At 36.8% G+C, this 14,595-nt stretch overlaps 1 protein-coding gene across 4 annotated transcripts in view; it reads right to left on the bottom strand.

Moving 5' to 3' along the window:
* Positions 1–1,022: 1,022 nt before the first annotated feature.
* MTPAP (mitochondrial poly(A) polymerase) overlaps positions 1,023–14,595 on the bottom strand; it is a 44,890-nt gene continuing 31,317 nt past the window's right edge. For all 4 annotated transcript variants that reach the window (XM_036912258.2, XM_057498340.1, XM_036912259.2 and 1 more), the window contains 3 exons: positions 3,535–3,627; positions 3,376–3,449; positions 1,023–1,747 (listed from right to left, as the gene is read on the bottom strand). In XM_036912258.2, the coding sequence (XP_036768153.2) occupies positions 1,385–1,747; positions 3,376–3,449; positions 3,535–3,627 (530 nt within the window). In that variant the 3' untranslated portion in view covers positions 1,023–1,384. The remainder of the gene's footprint in view (positions 1,748–3,375; positions 3,450–3,534; positions 3,628–14,595) is intronic.

Genomic DNA, 14,595 nt, shown 5'->3' with positions numbered 1-14,595 from the left:
AAAGAAAACACTAATACATATGTATACTTTATGTGCATAGATGACTATTTTAGACTTAACACCAACTTAAAAATGTCCAGTCACTTATCTGGGAACAGAAAAACATTTCATTTAGAAACTCTAAAATATTTATGCTTTTTAAACCTTTTTAATTCTTATTTACAGACTTCTAGACCAACAGAATAAACCTAATTACAGGACAAATGAAAGTGGCTATTACTTGAAAGATCCCATCTGCATAAAAGAATGCTGATACTTGTTGGTTTCCGACGAGAAACCACCAAAATGGCACAGAACTTACTTGCTTCACAACAATTCCTATTAGTGAGTTTCCCAAAATACCCCAAGCAGAGCTCATTACAACTTCTGACCTAAAGTTTTGATGGGAAACTATTTTGAAAACCACTACAAACCCTAAATTTTGAGTAGCAAGAATAGTATTATTATGTGCCACAAACACTAAAATAGCTAGAGAAATAACATGTACTGTGTGCCAGGCTCTTCACCCAGCCCTTTCCTATATGCCTCACTTCATCTTCACAAAAATCGGCAAAGTAGGCACTATTATCATCCCCATTTTACAGATTAAATAATTGGGGCTCGGAGAGACAGAGTAATTTACCTCAAAGCCAGTATGGCTTAAATTAGCAACATGTTTCCAAATACTATGCTATTTGCCTCTTAAACTGAAAGTTACTCTATAGGGCATGTAATGGAAATTACATTCCAATCTATTTCTTACAGGGAGAAAAGAGTCCTCAAAAGAGAAGTGAAGGAATTGGGAATATCACATATTAGTAAAAACATGTTTTTTTAAAAAAAAATAGGAAAACTAAACAATACTTTAAAACAAAATGTACCTATATATATACATGGCTTAGAATACCAAGAACGTAGTGGCTGAAGTATCTGCATTCATTATCTTTTAAAAACATGAAGATTTTTGGAAATCAGCACCAACTTGTTTAAATTTATATGTAAGAGTACTCTGCCTGAAGAATAAAAAAACACAGACTGAAGAGTATTGCAAAATTTGAAGCTTTATTGTATTCAGTAACTACATATGTACATATTCAGAAGTCCTTTTAAATCATTTTCACTCAGGAACTGACATGGAATCAACAACAGTTTGATTCTAAAGCTGATTTTTACCCCTCTCTTGGTACAGTTTATCTAAAATACATTCCAATCTTCTTCCATCTGTTCCTTGTGGCCGACGTTTTAATGCAGTGCCAGGGGCACGCCAGAACTGCAGAGCTGGTAAAGGCGCCCAGTGAGAAGATCATGAAGACCGAGATCTGTGAAGTTTCAGACTGGTCGTTCCAGGTGGTCCAAAGATCATTTATATAGGATAAAACCCGTTCTTAAAGCAAATTAGTAGCCATTATGGCTGAGTAGTAACTGTTCCTTTCCCATTGGTGTTTGTGGAATTTTCTGTACTGCCTCCTTTTAAAGATTCCAACAAGCTTTTAATTCTTTCACTTGCAGGCTTCTTCCTTTTCATCTTGGCAAAAGACATATTACCTGCTACAGAAGGCAACAACAAGGCTGCCAGCCCCCAGGGCTGATTCCTTGATGGGGAAAGGCCATCTTGATCTTCCTGATGTAAAATCCAGGCACTTTCTCTGGCCAAATCTACAAATTTTTGCAGTTGGCTTTGACTTACGTTTTTGCTGATGTTGAGAGAAGTTTCAAAAGGATTCTGAATGTGCAGTGGAGAAGATTCAGGTTTGTTTTGTTCCTTTCCCTATAGATTATTACAAGGAAGAAAAAAACATAAATATATGAAGGGCTCAGGTATAAGAACAGTTGGTTTAATAATGTCAAAAACATGTAAGATATTAACATTAACTTTACAGAGTAAAGAATTTCTTTCACAAGGGAATCAGATATATATGCATACTGTTCATTTGTATGCAAGTGTGCATATACTTGGTTCTTTTCCCTTGTAGTTTTATGAGTATTCTGTAGAGACAAATAAATTACATTTATGAGCTATGGATGATGATGCTCAGATGAGAGGTGTCTGGACTAAATCAACTAATAAAAGTATTTTTAAAATAATGAAACTTTTACCTAACAGGATGGAGCTGGGAAGGGGAAAAAAAATGAAAAAGAAAACCAGCAGAAAATAAGATGAAAATACATTTCTTTTTAAGACTTACTAAATATATACAGTGGGAATAGAAGCACCCAAAGTTAGAATACTTAAGTTAGATGTAGTAAGTAATGTTTCCAAGAATAAGATCAGCAAGGAAGAGAAGAGACAAAGGATTACTCAGTATTCATTTCAAAACTTTAAATTAAAAGTTCCCTATTACATTTCTAAAGATCCACTTAAGTAAGATTTTGCCAGGTAAGACAACAAACATCTCATAGAAATAAACAGCTCAAGCTATGACTCATATGAACAGCAGTGATCCATTAGCCTACATAACCTTTTCCTTTTTCAAACGATATCACAAATATTACTTAAATATTACAAGACAAATGGCCAAGATTCTCCATACGAGCAGCACCTGTTTATTCCCTAACTTCTTTCATGCCACAGTCCAGCAAGGGTCGTGCCTGTCCATCATCTCTGAGCCATAGGGGAATAAGTTCAAAGAGGATAAACAACTTCACATGTTCAGTCATCTTTCACTAATATGAAATGTAATTCTTTATTAGACTACATTCCAGAGCTCTGTGTCCCTTCCTTCTCCCTTCCCTATACTGTTTTGTTTTAAACAAAATCTCCCTGAGTAGGATGTTAGAGAAGAATGAACAAGAAGAGGTGAAGAAACAAAAAAAAAGATATGTGTTTTATGAAGCCAATTTTATAAAGGTTGTCACCAAGTATCTAAATGCTAAACAGAATAAACCCAAACAGACAGCTATCTCATATATATCCCACTTATAAACAATTTTTGCCTAGAGTTATACTCTAATTTTTTTTAGAGAAGTATCTACTTTTCCAGCTACTCAGACGAATCAAAATCATAAATTCACTTGCCTAAATTAAATCCTAGGGCTCAAATGGAGGGAATCACTAAAACCTGTCTCTGGAACCATGTATCTGATTTCTTCCATAGGAACACAAAAGCAGTTTAAAAAGAACTGCAGGTGAACTTATGCTTTCCAGAAAACTTTTCAGGATTTATTTCACATTTTGAAGGATACAGTATTAGATACTGAAAGAGTTGGCTTTTCCTCTTCCATAACTAGTAATTAATCTTAGAGAAATTCTATAGCTCCTCTAGGCATCAATGTCCTTATTAGTATGTATTACTGCAGAGTTTAATGTAGTAACATTTATTATATTGCTTTGAAAATTAATTAAATATTAATATGGTAGAGGACCAGATAATCATCAAATATTAAAACATTATTTACCTGTCGAATATTTATGGAATTTTTATTGAAAGTGAAATTTCCAAAATATTCAAAAAATTCTTTCAGGAGTAATTCTGCAAGAAAATAAAACAAGGAAAATAAGAAAAAAGCCTGATTCAATCCAAAAAGGAACAAAAAAAGAAGAAAGAAAATACTTACCTAGTGTTTCTGTGTTTTCTGAAGGTTTAATTCTATTCAAGTCATGAATAAAAGTACAGTTGTGACCTTCTATGACACATTTATCTTCTGCATCTTACATAAACAGAAATGGAAAATATTTCATATGATATTTTAAAGATATTCCCTACTTCAGTAAAGGAAACTATAATTAAAGGTTAATGTGTCCTATTACTGTATTATTATATATGTGGTTATTAGGATTTAAAACTCCATTAAAAAAGATTTGAGATAAATTATAGCTCAGTGAAATAAGCATTACATTTACTGTGCAATACCAGAATTGTCTATCAACAACCCAATGATTCCTAATCTATCTTTTGAGGTAATCAGTTTTCTAATTATAAATGAAAATATAGATAGTTCCCAACTTTCACCAACTCAAATTGCAGCAGTAATTTTATGAATAATATTTAATTTGGATCTCCACTTCCACTCTTACCATCCTTTTATGCATATATTTTCAGTAATTCTTCTATGACACAAACTGAATGCTCTAAGAGTTTTGAAAAACTTCAAGTAATTTCTAAAATGGAGTACTCTGTACTGACTGGAATTCAGAACAAATTTAACAGCACACTGCACTTAAAACATTTACCTTTTCTAACAGTATTTGTATCTTTAGAAGTAATTTCACTAATTATTGATAAATACACAGCCACATGAAATTCTTGCCCATTCTAAACTATCTCCACCATACAAGACACAGGCAAAGTTTCAGTCTTCAAAAATCTAGTCAAGGGCCACTTCACCTGAAAGCATTTCATGACTCCAAGCTGGGGCTCTGTCCTTTTTGCTCCATGCTCCATTAGTACTCACCTGACTGCATTTTGATCATATGCATGCTGCCTATTTCCATACCCCAGTCTGGGACTACAAAGGTCACTGTCCTACACATTACTGCCCCTTCCCCTGGTCTAGCCCACAGTAGCTGTGACTAGCTAAAAGCAGGCATATAACCAACAACTCGAATAATCACTGATATTTGATTTTCAATGCCTACAATCCCCAGCAGGAGGATTAAATATAGAAATTAGAAAGAGATAAGGAAGGTTCCTTCAAACTTCTTCCCCCCACCTTTTTAAAAATTTTTGGTATTTTTTATTAAAATCTGTGTTACTGATACAATTTCTCAAAAATTATTCTAGATTCTAACATTAATTTTACTATCAAATTTTATGTGCTCTACTATATAATTTATAGTACTGTGATAATTTATATACAGTAAGTTCCACTTAGACCTATCTTTTAATGGGACATGGGCACATGCTTAATATTTTAAATTATCAAGATTATATTTTTTCTGACACAGTGCCAGTCACATACGTTGATGCTCTTTTACCTGCTGTGTGCTGTGTCTTTTTCCAGAAACATATTTCCAATTAAAGTATTACTACCATGGAAAAAAGAGACTCACATTAGTTCTAGGAATGTACAGCGAAGGAACACTGCAACTCTATGTCTTATTCTTCACTGAAAAGATTTTGTACAGAAAGTATTGAAACTTGAAGGGAAAAAAGATCCTCTGAAGAAAAACAGATCTTTGTTTTTTCAAAATCCCTAAGGTATTCAAACCTAACAAACAGTTCAGATGTCAAGTCTTTCTCCTCCTCCTCTCTCACCCCGTTTTTCTCCTATATCTGCAGGAAACACCTACGCAGTCCACTTTAAGAGCCACTACTGACATGGGGTTACTAAGATTAAAAATTCAGGAGGGATTAAGGATGGCGGCATGAGAGGAGAGACAGAGGCTTCCTCCTAAAACTGGATACAATTAGAAAATTTAATTGACGCAACTAATCCTGAGAGAGCAACAGGAAGGAGGACAGCGCCAGACTGCATAATCTGGAGAAAAGAGCAGACCTCAGCGGGGTAACGTACCAGAGCTGTGGCTCCGCGTGACCCGAGACCCTCCCCCACCCCAGCTCACCGACAGGAGGAAGATAAACGGAGCAGGGAGGGAATGGAAGGCTTGGGACTGCTTAATACCTAGCTCCGGAGATCTGCGCTGGGAGCACAAACCTACATTTCATGGTGCTTTCATGAGACTCCCATGACTACCGGGTTGGAAAGTTAATATAGGCAGAGTTCCTGGGGAGACTGGGATTCCGGCCGCTTGTGGAACGCAGGGATCCATATTCGGCTGCTCTGGGACAAAAACATACCTGTGTGCCGGGCCCACTGGCTCAGGCAGTGGAGACAGGCACAGCAGCCGGGAGGTGAGGAACAGCTCTTTCCTTACCCCAGGCACCAGTACCGCACCACTGTGACCCCCAACATTGCTTCAAGGGCCGAGCAGTGACAGAACAGAGCTTCTGGACACTAGAAGGTGCATCTACAAACATGAAACGCCAAAGGAACCTTGTCCAGAGTAAAATTATTAATACAACTCCCGAGAAAGATTTAAATGATAGGGACCTCGTGACTCTTCCTGAAAGGGAGTTCAAAATAAAAATCATCAACATTATATTGGAGGTACGGAAAGACATCCAAGATCTCAGGAATGAATTCAGGTTGGAGATCCAATCGTTGAAGAGCACAATGGAGGGTATTAAAAGGAGGTCGGATACGGTGGAGGAGACAATAAATGAAATAGAAACTAGAGAAGAGGAATACAAAGAAGCTGAGGCACAGAGAGAAAACAGGATCTCTAAGAATGAAAGAATATTGAGAGAACTGTGTGACCAATCCAAGAGGAACAATATTTACATTATAGGGATACCAGAAGAAGAAGAAGGAGAGAGGGAGAAAGGGATAGAAAGTGTCTTTGAGGAGGTAGTTGCTGAAAACTTCCCCTATCTGGGGAAGGACATAGTCTCTCAGGGCATGGAGATCCACAGATCTCCCAACACAAGGGACCCAAGGAAGACAACACCAAGACACATAGTAATTAAAATGGGAAAGATCAAGGATTAGTACAGACTGCTAAAAGCAGCCAGAGAGAGAAATAAGATCACATAAAAAAGGAAAGCCCATCAGGCTAACATCAGACTTCTCAGCAGAAACCTTACAGGCCAGAAGGGAGTGGCATGATGTATTTAATGCCATGAAGCAGAAGGGCCTGGAACCAAGATTACTTTATCTGGCAAGATTATCATTTACATTTGAAGTAGGGATTAAACAATTTCCAGATAAGCAAAAGCTGAGAGAATCTACCTCACACAAAGCATCTCTACAGTCTATTTTGGAGGGACTGCTATAGATAGAAGTGTTCCTAAGGTTGAATAGCTGTCACCAGAGGTAATAACCACAGTAAAGAAAGTAGAACAGCTAATTACGAAGCAAATACAAAATTAAATTAACCATCCTCAAAGTCAATCAAGGGATAGACAAAAAGTACAGAATTTGATACCTAATATATAAAGAATGAAGGAGGAAGAAAAAGGAGGAGAAAAAGAAAAGAATCTTTAGATTGTGTTTGTAACAGCATACTAAGTGAGTTAAGTTAGACTCTTAGATAGTAAGGAAAGTAACCTGGAACCTTTGGTAACCACGAATCTAAAGCCTCAAATGGCAATAAGTACGTACCTATCAATAATCGCCCTAAATGTAAATGGACTGAATACATCAATCAAAAGACACAGAGTCACTGAATGGACAAAAAAACAAGACCCATCTATATGCTGCTTACAAGAGACTCACCTTAAACCCAAAGATATGCACAGACTAAAAGTCAAGGGATGGAAAAAGATATTTCATGTAAACAATAGGGAGAAAAAAGCAGGTGTTGCAGTACTAGTATCAGACAAAATAGACTTCAAAACAAAGAAAGTAACAAGAGATAAAGAAGGACATTACATAATGATAAAGGGCTCAGTCCAACAAGAGGATATAACCATTATAAATATATATGCACACAACACAGGAGCACCAGCATCTGTGAAACAAATACTAACAGAACTAAAGGAGGAAACAGAATGTAATGCATTCATTTTAGGAGACTTCAACACACCATTCACTCCAAAGGACAGATCCACCAGACAGAAAATAAGTAAGGACACAGAGGCACTGAACAACACAATAGAAAAGATGGACCTAATAGACATCTATAGAACTCTACACCCAAAAGCAACAGGATACACATTCTTCTCAAGTGCACATGGAACATTCTCCAGAATAGACCACATACTAGGCCACAAAAAGAGCCTCAGCAAATTCAAAAACATTGAAATTCTACCAACCAACTTTTCAGACCACAAAGGTATAAAACTAGAAATAAATTGTACAAAGAAAGCAAAAAGGCTGACAAACACATGGAGGCTTAACAACACGTTCCTAAATAGTCAATGGATCAATGACCAAATTAAAATGGAGATCCAGCAATATATGGAAATAAATGACAACAACAACACAAAGCCCCAACTTCTGTGGGATGCAGCGAAAGCAGTCTTAAGAGGAAAGTATATAGCAATCCAGGCATATTTAAAGAAGGAAGAACAAACCCAAATGAATAGTCTAACGTCACAATTTATCAAAACTGGAAAAAGAAGAACAAATGAGGCCTAAAGTCAGCAGAAGGAGAGACATAATAAAGATCAGAGAAGAAATAAATATAATTGAGAAGAATAAAACAATAGAAAAAAATCAATGAAACTAAGAGCTGGTTCTTTGAGAAAATAAACAAAATAGATAAGCCTCTAGCCAGACTTATTAAGAGAAAAAGAGAATCAACACACATCAACAGAATCAGAAACGAGAAAGGAAACATCACGATGGACCCAACAGAAATACAAAGAATTATTAGAGATTACTATGAAAACATATGCTAAGAAGCTGGAAAACCTAGAAGAAATGGACAACTTCCTAGAAAAATACAACCTTCCAAGACTGACCAAGGAAGAAACACAAAATCTAAACAAACCAATTACCAATAAAGAAATTGAAGTGGTATTAAAAAAACTACCAAAGAACAAAACCTCCGGGCCAGATGGATTTACCTTGGAATTTATCAGACATACAGAGAAGATATAATACCTATTCTCCTGGAAGTTTTCCAAAAAATAGAGGAGGAGGGAATACTCCCAAACTCATTCTATGAAGCCAACATCACCCTAATACCAAAACCAGGCAAAGACCCCACCAAAAAAGAAAATTACAGACCAATATCCCAGAGGAACGTAGATGCAAAAATATTCAACAAAATATTAGCAAACTGAGTTCAAAAATACATCAAAAGGATCATACACCATGACCAAGTGGGATTCATCCCAGGGATGCAAGGATGGTACAACATTTGAAAATCCATCAACATCATCCACCACATAAACAAAAAGAAGGACAAAAACGACATGATCATCTCCATAGATGCTGAAAAAGCATTCGACAAAATTCAACATCCATTCATGATAAAAACTCTCAACAAAATGGGTATAGAGGGCAGGTACCTCAACATCATAAAGGCCATATATGATAAACCCACAGCCAACATCATACTGAACAGTGAAAAGCTGAAAGCTTTTCCTCTGAGATTGGGAAAAAGACAGGGATGCCCACTCTCCCCACTGTTATTCAACATAGTACAGGAGGTCCTAGCCACGGCAATTAGACAAAACAAAGAAATACAAGGAATCCAGATTGGTAAAGAAGAAGTTAAACTGTCACTATTTGCGGATGACATGATATTGTACATAAAAAATCCTAAAGACTTCACTCCAAAACTACTAGAACTGATATTGGAGTACAGCAAAGTTGCAGGATACAAAATTAACACACAGAAATCTGTGGCTTTCCTATACACTAACAATGAACTAATAGAAAGAGAAATCAGGAAAACAATTCCATTCACAATTGCATCAAAAAGAATAAAATACCTAGGAATAAACCTTACCAAGGAAGTGAAAGACCTATACCCTGAAAATTATAAGACACTCTTAAGAGAAATTAAAGAGAACACTAACAAATGGAAACTCATCCCATGCTCTTGGCTAGAAAGAATTAATATCATCAAAATGGCCATCCTGCCCAAAGCAATATACAGATTCGATGCAATCCCTATCAAATTACTAAAACATTCTTCAATGAACTAGAACAAATAGTTGAAAAATTCATATGGAAACACCAAAGACCCTGACTAGCCAAAGCAATCCTGAGAAGGAAGAATAAAGTTTGGGGGATCTCGCTCCCCAACTTCAAGCTATACTACAAAGCCACAGTAATCAAGACAGTTTGGTACTCGCACAAGAACAGAGCCACAGACCAGTGGAACAGAATAGAGACCCCAGATATTAACCCAAACATTTATGGTCAATTAATATATGATAAAGGAGCCATGGACATACAATGGGGAAATGACAGTCTCTTCAACAGATGGTGCTGGCAAAACTGGACAGCTACATGTAAGAGAATGAAACTGGATCACTGTCTAACCCCATACACAAAAGTAAATTCAAAATGGATCAAAGACCTGAATGTAAGTCATGAAACCATAAAACTCTTAGAAAAAAACATAGGCAAAATCTCTTGGACATAAACATGAGCGACTTCTTCATGAACATATCTCCCCGGGCAAGGAAAACAAAGGCAAAAATGAACAAGTGGGACTACATCAAGCTGAAAAGTTTCTGTACAGCAAAAGACACCATCAATAGAACAAAAAGGTACCCTACAGTATGGGAGAATATATTCATAAATGACAGATCCAATAAAATGACATCCAAAATATATAAAGAGCTCACGCACCTCAACAAACAAAAAGCAAATAATCCAATTAAAAAATGGGTAGAGGCTTGCACTGTTCACCATGTAAGAACTTATTCACTATGTAAGAACTTGTTCACCATGTAAGAACTTGTTCATTATGCTTCAGAAGATTGGAGACTGTTGAGAATTAGGCTTGGGGTTGATTAATGATTGTGCATTGAATCCCCTATACAGAATTTTACTGTTGTTAACAACCATTTGATCAATAAATATGAGAGATGCCCTCTCAAAAAAAAAAGTCACTGCAGGTCCCTCCAAAAAAAAAAAAAAATGGGCAAAGGAGCTGAACACACAGTTCTCCAAAGAAGAAATTCAGATGGCCAACAGACACATGAAATGATGCTCCACATCACTTGTCATCAGAGAAATGCAAATTAAAACCACAATGAGATATCACCTCACACCAGTAAGGATCACTACCATCCAAAAGACAAACAACAAGAAATGTTGGCGAGGTTGCGGAGAAAGGGGAACCCTCCTACACTGCTGTTGGGAATGTAAATCAGTTCAACTATTGTGGAAAGCAGTATGGAGGTTCCTCAGAAAGCTCAAAATAGAAATCCCATTTGACCCAGGAATTCCACTTCTAGGAATTTACCCTAAGAATGCAGCACTCCAGTTTGAAAAAGACAGGTGCACCCCTATGTTTATCGCTGCACTATTTACAATAGCCAAGAAATGGAAGCAACCTAAATGTCCATCAGTAGATGAATGGATAAAGAAGATGTGGTACATATACACAATGGAATATTATTCAGCCATAAGAAAAAAACAGATCCTACCATTTGCAACAACATGGATGGAGCTAGAGGGTATTATGCTCAGTGAAATAAGCCAGGCGGAGAAAGACAAGTACCAAATGATTTCACTCATATGTGCAGTATAAGAACAAAGAAAAACTAAAGGAACAAAATAGCAGAAGAATCACAGAACCCAAGAATGGACTAACGGTTACCAAAGGGAAAGGGACTGGGGAGGAGGGGTGGGATGGAAGGCTTAAGGACAGGGAAAAAGAAAGGGGGCCTTATGATTAGCATGTATAATGTGCGGGGGCATAAGGAGGGATGTGCAACACAGAGAAGACAAGTAGTGAGTCTACAACATCTTACTATGCTGATGGACAGTGACTCTAATGGGGATTGTGGCGGGGGGACTTGGTGAAGGGGGGAGTCTAGTAACCATAATGTTCTTCATGTAATTGTAGATTAATGATAATAAAATGAATAAAAACAAAAGAAAAAAAGAAAAAAAAATTCAGTTCCTCAGTCACACTAATCAGATTTCAAGTACCTACCAGCCAGAAGTGACAGTGCTACACAGAACATTACCACCATCACAGGAGGTTCTATTGGAGAGCCACCTGGGAAAAATGACTCTCAACCTGTAATTGTTAGTTTAATCCTGTGCCACTGACTTTCTTCTTAAAAGTATTGACTGAAACATCAGCAAACATTCATATAAATACAAATCTCTGCTGTGAGGAAAACAGCCATGTAAACACCTTACTTAACTCGTAATAGAAATTTGATCACACTTTCCTTCACCTTAAAAGTGAATTTTAAAACTGTATGAAAAGTTAAGTTCATGTATTTACTAAATTTGATTTCCTTGCTTCCTTTGGAAGCCTTCATAGCCTCATTGATTGGTACAGCAATTACTGTTTCCAGCACAATGTATGTAACAGATGAAAGTCACTGAGTAATGTTTTCACAGGTCTGTCCTTGATAAGGTTACCCACATTTTCAAAGGAACTAATACTGTACTAGAATAACTCATAATTTATCACAGAGATCACTATTGGCAATAGTTGATATTAGTAAACTACTCGGGCTACAGTATAATCATATCTATAGGTTATAGAGTCATTTAGGTTTCTGGGCAAAAGAACAGATCAACACTGTCACAGCCACATGCATTTCTAATAAGCAACTTTAAGTAGATGGGTATAACAAGGGCAAAAGAGCAAAAGAGCAAAAGGGCAAAAGAGGCATCAAGTTCATATGAAGGCCTATTATTTTTCTCTTTGGTAACAAATCCTTTAAAATGTTCTACCTTTTTTAAGATGAGTTTATGGGAATGAAACTTGAAGAGCTACAAATAATGTAACTAACTACACTCAGCTGCTATTTGAGTACTAACAGACCCAAACCTTCCAGTAGGTTTAATTAAACGAGAGAAGCTAATAGCCAACTCTGCTCTACCAATTAATGCAGGCTGACTGAATACTATGCAGACTAGGGGTGCCTTGCACACTTAGACACACCACCATTTTCCTTCCTTCTAATCTACTCAGCCATAAGGATTTTTGAAAATGCACATCCAAGAAACTGCTTCGCAAGTACTTGGGTCCCACCCTGTGAAAAACCTGAGTGTCACAGTTATATTCATGCTTCAGAGTAGCTTTATTTCCTGGTAGCTCACTGAATTCATATGTGACTCACATTTAGATTCTATTCTTGACACGTGCACATCTTACAGACTATTAACTATTGATACCTATGCTAATCAATGGACAAAGGAAGCCCTACCTGCTCCTCCCACCATGCCATATGCTCCACTACCACTCAGCCTCTCGGGAAGCAGACTATATATATACTGGTGAAGAACGCATGCTACGGGGCAAAGATGGTCAAGCGGGTGAAATGGACACAAGCATTCACTTCACCCCCTACCAAAACACCACTAAAATGACACTAAATGATATAAAAGCTTAAGGTGGAGAACAGAAGAAATAAAAGCAACCAAAAATTTTTTAACTGAAAAACAGATAGATAATTAGCAAAGACTCAGGAGATCTGAAAACACTGAACCCTAAACCAGCAGCAAAGAAAGCCAAGAAGAAAAGAGGTATTCAAGGCAGAGCTCCGGATGGCTCAGGAACTAGAAGCACCAAGATGGGAACTTGGTGGTTAAACAAGCAAGTCTTTCCCCAGATCTCTTCTTTCCTAACAGAAAACTTTCATTTTACACTGGAGAAGGCAAAAGAAAGGATCTCTAGACTGGGAGATAAGAGACGCAGCTGAGGGTGGGAAAACTGCTCTAAAAACAGTAAGAAGTGGACACAAGCATAATAAACACCGGAGTTACAGCATGCTGGTAACTAGGCCTCTCCTTCAAGACTCAGTCATCTCTGGGGAATCTGACCAGCTCAACAGGGATGATCCACACATAAGGACAGCTAACGTTCTCCACAATGAAACAATCCAGCCAAATTACGCCACAATGAAACTCACAGTCAACAAGCCCACCCAAGGGCAGACATTCAGATTAGCCTTTTAGTTTTTAATTCAAACATGAACAGAAAAATCAAAGATTATCAGATACCTGAAAGAAGGTCTCTAACATTAGACTAAACTCATGAATAAAATGAAAAATATGAAATAAAATGAAAAACTGGAGGAAACACAGGCTAGGTTAAGAAGAATGAGCTAATGGAATATTTGATGATTCTTAGCATTTTTACAAAAGATTTATTTAGACAACTAGAAGCAACTTCAAGATTCAATTAATTTTAAGTACATAAAAAACTAAGCAAAAAGAAAATAATATTAAAAATTGCAAGAAATTTAATTTTTGTTTACTCCATGGGTTGGATATGAACAGCATCCACATAGCCATAATAGTGTGAGAATGCACAGCAAAATTATGTGCAGCTATAGTCACAATATGACGGATGGAAGAGAGGTGTGTGGGATAGAGGCTACAGGAAGAAGAGTTCTTCTGTTCTGTTAAGGGAAGTCACAGACAGTGCCTGAAACTAAAAATCAAGAAACACAGTGATCACTTACTTATCAATATATACAAATATGGAATCATTACGCTATTCAATTGAAGTTTACATGATGTTGTATGTCAATTACATTCAATAAAATAAAATTAAAATCAAGAAACAGAAACTAAAACATTTTAGAAATATGATTTTAAATATCAAAAAGGTCGGCTGAGAATTATAAGTGGTTGCCAACAAGGAGAAGCAAAAGAAGTGGAAGGCACAGGCTCAGAGGGTGACTTATTGTTACTAAGTTTATCGAGTATTTTGCTCTTCAACTATGTGTATATGTAATATGATAGAACTGAACTTTAAAAATCACAGTTTTTATCAGGCACCCTTAAGTAAGTGAAAAAGGGAGATCACTAATCATCAGGGAAATGCAAATTAAAACCACAATGAGACATCACCTCACACCAGTAAGGATGGCCAGCATTGGAAAGACTAAGAACAACAAATGCTGGTGAGGATGTGGAGGAAGGAGAACCCTCCTACACTGCTGGTGGGAAGGTAAGCTAGTTCACCCACAGTGGAGAGCAATATGAAGGTTCCTCAAAAAACTAAAAACAGAAATA

The sequence above is a fragment of the Manis pentadactyla genome, chromosome 3 (assembly GCF_030020395.1).
Source record: "Manis pentadactyla isolate mManPen7 chromosome 3, mManPen7.hap1, whole genome shotgun sequence".
In the NCBI taxonomy this organism is placed as follows: Eukaryota; Metazoa; Chordata; class Mammalia; order Pholidota; family Manidae; genus Manis; species Manis pentadactyla.
Note: the sequence above shows the minus strand (reverse complement) of the source record. Positions and strands in the feature narration are given on the sequence as shown.